The following is a 6,060-nucleotide window of genomic DNA, read 5'->3' on the forward strand; positions in this document are numbered from 1 at the left end:
CAAGTCACTCGAATCACAGTTTAACCTGGTGGGTCGATCAAGTTTTGTCAGGTTTTTGCTCATCCTAGTTTTTTATCTTATTCAGACTGGTCCAGCTATCAAGTTGATCCACTGGACCAGTTTGGGTTTAATAACTATACCATTCATTCATCATTTTTATTATTATATCTTCATTTTCATCATCACCATTATTATCTTCACCATCATCCTATTATTACTACCTCATCATCATAATGTGTTGTTTTACTTATTTTTTTGCACGATGACAATAAAGATATTAAGTGTTATACAACTTAATGTAATTTCTAAAAAATAAAGACAAATTAAGTTAAAAATGATTAAATTATAGAAGAGGTAGGATAATTTTTCTATTTTATAATTAATTCTCACAAAACGGATGACAAGATAAGGTCCAAATTGTAGTGTTTTATTGTTGTTTTGATATATGTACATGTTCCCATGGATTCTAATTTAAAAAATTTAATAATAATACAAACCTTTCATAAAAAAAGGTAAAACGAATAAAATAAAATAAAAAAATCAACATTCACACACACCAATTAGACATATTGTTTTTATATTTCAAGAATACTTTTAAAAAATTTAATTGTTTTCAAATTAATATATTTTTTTAGTTTTTTTATATCGATATGATGATATGAAAAATAAATTTTTTAAAATTAAAAATATTATTTTAATATATTTTTAAATAAAAAACATTTTAAAAAATAATAATTAGCACATATCATCCTTAAATAGAAATTATTTATTGAGAATTAAAGTAAAGCTTCATACGTTACTTAATGCCTGTTGGCATTGTGGCCAAACCGGCTTTTCGATTGGACAATCGTCTGATGTCAATAATCATTATTGGCACTTTTTGGCAAAAAGCTACGAGGGCAAATCAGTCGCACAGTAAAACAGCCTTCCTTAAAAACCCAAACGAGGACGTGGGGTCCTTCACTTTCAGATTTTCAGTTCCTGACGATCAACGAGAAAAACCTGCGAAAACTCTCTCTCTCTCTCTCTCTCTCTCTCTCTCTCTCAAAAGAAAGAAAAATGGTATCAGACTCAGAGCTTACAGAGAGACTGAAAGAATTTCTACGAAATGCGGACTTGGACAAGACAACAACCGGTACTGTCAGAAGAAAGCTAGAGGAAGATTTCGCTATTGATTTGTCGGATAAGAAAGTATTTATAAGAGAACAAGTCGATTTGTTCCTTCAAAACGAGCTCGATAGTGGCCAGAAGAACGGTGACAATGAGCATACTCATGAATATCAGAAAGTGAATGTTGAAAATGACGGTTGTGATTTGCAGGAGGAGGTGCAAGGTGATGATGAAGAGAAAAGTAACGTAAAAAGAGGGTTAGTTATTTATGACGTGTTATTTATGTAAATACCCTCGTATTTTTGGCGCGTATTTTGGGGCTGGGTTTTGAATTAAAATTTAAAATTCATCTATGAATTTTTTTTTTTTGAGTTTATTAGATTATAGATATAACTTGTGCTAGCTCCTGGATTTTTGTACGACCTCATTATATATATATATATATTTTGGTGCCGACGTGCGTTTATGATTTATTTTTCTTAGAATTTTTTTATATTTGGTATAAAATGGTGAGTTTATATAATGTAATTTCTTGTGGTAACGTGCAAAATTGCGTCTTGCCTAAGAAATGGAAAAACTGGAGTTGGGTAGCATTTAGATGTTCATGTTATCCTTTGCTTTTTTTGGAAGTAAAGTCTTGTTGGGAGTTGGGACTTTTATTATTATTATTATTATTATTATTTGGTAATACAAGCAGCTCATAACTTTGTCTTTTAATGACACAGAGCATTAGCAGGGTCTCTCCCTTCCCAGAAATCTCGAATTCGAGCCCCACCTTGTAATAAAAAAAAAACTGTCTTAATTTATAAAATTGAAAAATGGGGATGGGAGTTTATTTTTAATTACAAAGCATTAAGGGAGAAACGGTTTGGTTAGAACAGGTCCTCTGCTAGCTCACCAAAGATATTGATTCTGCATGATATGATAATATTGAACTTTCCTGCTGTTGTTTTAGTTATCTAAACTGCTTGCTAGTTCGTATAGAAACATGGTCCTGATCTGCTGCTCTTATCACTATTCTTACAATTGCTCTTTTTTTTTTTTTTTTTTTTTTAATTTCATTCAAGTCAGATACAGCGAGAATAAAAATGAAGGCAAGAAAAGAGGAGGTGGCTTTAGCAAGCTATGTAGCCTTTCGCCTCAGCTTCAGGCATTCATTGGGGTGCCTCATTTGGCAAGGACAGAGGTATAACTTGAAAGTTCTGAGAAAGTTTTTTTTTATTTTCCATTGCCTAATCTGGTATTAGGGGATTATCGACAGTGTGAACTATCAAGTTTTTTCCTAGGTTGTCAGGCAACTTTGGACCTACATAAGAGAGAAGAACTTGCAAGATCCAGGTGACAGACGGAATATAAATTGTGACGAGCCATTGCAGGCTCTTTTCGGTGTTGATTCCATCAACATGTTTCAAATGAACAAAGCCCTCTCGAGGCATATTTGGCCCTTGGACTCGGAAGATGGTGACTCCTGTCCTTCATTTTCTTATACAATAATTTTCACATTGCTGTTGCTTTAGATGTAGGATGCGAGGCATAAACATAATGAATGGTTTGGTATATAATAACTTTGTTGTTTAGCTCACCATAACTATTTTATCGACTCATGGTACAGTTGTTTCAATCAATTCAAAACAGCATGAAAAGCAACATAAACGAGAGAGGGAAGAAGGTAACGAATCAAATTATGATGCGTCCACTTACATTTCACTGGTCTACAGACTCCTTTGTTAACCTTGTGTTGATTAATCTCAGAGGAAGAAGAGTCAAACAAGAAAGAGAAGAAGCAGAAGGGAGGCAATTCAGGTTTTCTCGCCCCTCTTCAACTTTCAGATGCTTTAAAAAAGTTCCTTGGTACTGGAGAAAGTACATTATCCCGATCTGATGTTGTCAAGAGAATGTGGGAATACATTAAGCAAAACAATCTCCAGGTATGTGGTTACTGTGCTCAGTGTAATTTAATGTCTTAATCTGATAAATGTCGGTGTGTGCCAATAAATGGAGAGGAGGTTTGTGTTTTCGAACATCTACTGTTGCACAAGTATAATCTATCCATTAAAAACTGTTCCAGCTGACACAACTGACGTTTTTTTCTTTTGGATAATCACACACGACTGATGTTAATCTCACCCTATATGCTCATTTAAATCTTGCTCTGTGAAAGCAGACAAGATTACTCGGTTTCAGGAAGAAAATAACGGGAGATCGACTGTGTAAGATGGAATGGTTGTTACTGGAGATACGAAAAGGTTTTCCTTTGTAAAATTATTACATTGATAAAGAACTAAAATTCTTGTCTACAAAGTGGGTGGCCAGATGGTTTACACTTAAAGATCGGATCATTGACTTATCTGCAGAGAAAATAGGAACATGTTGAAAAGATAAGGTCGAGCCACTGCCATTTTTACTGTTTTGCCATCTTTAATTTAGTAGGGGCCGCTGTGCCTATAATGGACTTCTTGACGCTGACAATGGTGTGATGTCGAGTCTACTTTTCTAGTTTCTAACTATTATTACGGATAACTCTGCATTATAGTCAGGGGTTAGCTTTTCATCATGTTCAATTTTCACACCTACTGCAAGTTTACCTCCATCTCTGTTTGCAGTTCTTGCAAGCAGAGATGGAGTATATGCGAAAGTTTTCCCTTAAGAATGCATAGCGATGAAATGTGTTGGGCTTTGAGTTACTGTTAAGAGAAAACACGAGATCAATAGACTTGAAGTTGTGTTACGGTGATGTTTTAAATCTTTTGAGATTGATTTTGAGCTGTGCCTCAAACCATTTCCTGTTTGTTTGAAGGATCCATCTGACAAGAGGAGAATACTCTGTGACGTGAAGCTGAAAGAACTCTTTGACATGGACTCCTTCACAGGCTTCACTGTTCCAAAACTTTTATCTGCTCATTTTGTGAAGGCCTAACAGTGAATTGCTCGTGGTTAAAAGCCAGTGACAGAAGCTGGGTTCTTGCCTGCGAATTTTCGGTTTCAGTGATTCAAAAGTATTTGCCTCAAATGTATTTGCTTGTGTATAGGCGCAATAACAATGACGTTTTCAATTTTTCTGCACTTAGTTGTGGATTTCTTGCTGTTTTTGTTTCTTGGAGGTGGGTGGCAGAGTTCACCGAGCATTGTAGTCTAGTAGGTACATGATGCAGATAGAAGCAGCTGAAGACAGCGAAACAAAGAAAAAGAAAGAATATGAGAATTTTAATGAACGAAAAGAATTGTGAATGTGAAAGTTTTATTCTTTTTTAAATAACAATGATAAAGTTTGTTTTTTTAGGAGATTTACGAAGTATTAAATAGATTAGAAACTTTACCTTAATTAAAAATCAAAAATAAAAATTAAAATTAAAAAAAAACATTAAAATATAAAATAGCATGAAATATGAAAAAAAAAAAAAAAATCACAAAAATTTATCAAAATCAGGCATTTTTAAAATTTAAAGATTTGATGATCATCACTTAAAAAAAAACAGTTTATAGAAACTTTTATAAAAATTTAAAGTACAATTCAATAATTTAATAAAAAATTATGATATTTTTAGAATTATTTGATGTAACCAAACCTTTTCTTAAACAAAAACATGTCCTATTAATTCATGAATATCTCTGTCAGTTCATCTATCCATGTAAATTATATTTAATTATAATAAATCAACACCAAACTGTTTAGAATCATTTTTATTATCACAACCTCAAGTATATCAGTACAGCTGCGTTCCTTTGGTCTGATTGGGGCGGGGCCCTGGAGAATTGAGACTTCACCGTGCTGTCTTTCTTAGCCAAGAACGGTGTTTCGTTTTATTAGGGAGTTCCTGCCCCTTGTTTCAAAGCTTCCCCGGATCACTAGTAACATGAGCTCTCCTGAAAGAATTGAGTGCTACCATGCACTGTTTATTATTCATGTAATCCTTAAACAAGATTTTCACTTATTTAATCGTTATAGGTATAAATTAACTGGTTAGGTTTTAGGTTTATTTTATAAATATCAGCGTCCTATAAACCTCAGAGCAATTAGAGATTTGCATGGTCGTTAACTTTAGAAGTCGTAGAATTAGTCAATATGCGCGTAAATTGACCATACACATACCTTAATAAAAAAAAGATTTTCATTTATTTTGAATGAGAGTAAAAATATCATTTAAAATAACATAAATCGAAGTTGTTTTGTTCATTTGAATTCTATGGAATAAAGAAGAAAGGCTTTAATTTCAATAATAATTGGTATTGTGGTAGTTGTTGTTTTTTTAAAGTGTTTTTTATTTATAAATATATTAAGATAATATATTTTTTTATTTTATAATATTTATTTTTAATATTAATATATCAAAACGATATGAAAATATCAAAAACATTAATTTGAAGTAAAAAAAATAAAAAAAAATCTTATTATATTTTTAAAATAATTTTAAATAAACTAAAACAATAACAATTTTCTAGGATAAGATAAAGTAGCGTCGGAGAATATATGGTGATGAAAATCAAATGGAATGACATTTTTCAAGATACCATTGTTAAGAATCTCATATATACTTCAAGAGTAGTCTGAAATCGTGAAATTCCTTTGCAATTTGACTTGGAATAACAAAAGTTGAAATGGATTTATACTCTATTATTAAGATATATCATTATTATTATTTTTTAAAAAATATTCCTTCATGATTTATTATCCCCTCATCACCGTACTTGCATGATAAAAGTCATTGCCGATGCCATAAGGGAACACATCCGGTGGTCGCGAATGCTTGTCGTCTTCCACGGAAAGGCATCTACCTCAACTCCCTTAGAGAAAAAAAAAAAGAAAAAAGAAAAAAAGAAAAACAAGAACCATCAAAACCTCCATTAGAGAATCTTATCGCCCATGAAGATAAAAGAGAGTAGCTGCCAAGTCCAAAGCACAGAAAATCCTACTTTCTATTCTATTTCACGTTGTCGAAAATTGGATGCTCT

At 32.4% G+C, this 6,060-nt stretch overlaps 1 protein-coding gene across 1 annotated transcript; it reads left to right on the forward strand.

Moving 5' to 3' along the window:
- Positions 1 to 966: 966 nt before the first annotated feature.
- LOC118045795 (uncharacterized) lies at positions 967 to 4,199 on the forward strand. Its single transcript, XM_035054506.2, has 6 exons — positions 967 to 1,367; positions 2,182 to 2,296; positions 2,397 to 2,571; positions 2,723 to 2,779; positions 2,863 to 3,038; positions 3,908 to 4,199. The coding sequence occupies exons 1-6, from the start codon at positions 1,060 to 1,062 to the stop codon at positions 4,025 to 4,027; spliced, it is 951 nt and encodes a 316-aa protein (XP_034910397.1). The 5' UTR covers positions 967 to 1,059; the 3' UTR covers positions 4,028 to 4,199.
- Positions 4,200 to 6,060: the final 1,861 nt, after the last annotated feature.

Source organism: Populus alba, chromosome 5, assembly GCF_005239225.2.
Source record: "Populus alba chromosome 5, ASM523922v2, whole genome shotgun sequence".
Classification (NCBI taxonomy): Eukaryota; Viridiplantae; Streptophyta; class Magnoliopsida; order Malpighiales; family Salicaceae; genus Populus; species Populus alba.

Excerpts from the sequence above, each read along its gene's own strand:
- LOC118045795 (XM_035054506.2), top strand. The coding sequence starts at position 1,060 with ATGGTATCAGACTCAGAGCTTACAGAGAGACTGAAAGAATTTCTACGA. Across the intron at positions 2,297-2,396 it reads CTCATTTGGCAAGGACAGAG|GTTGTCAGGCAACTTTGGAC; the intron begins GTATAACTTGAA and ends GTTTTTTCCTAG. Across the intron at positions 2,572-2,722 it reads GCCCTTGGACTCGGAAGATG|TTGTTTCAATCAATTCAAAA; the intron begins GTGACTCCTGTC and ends CTCATGGTACAG.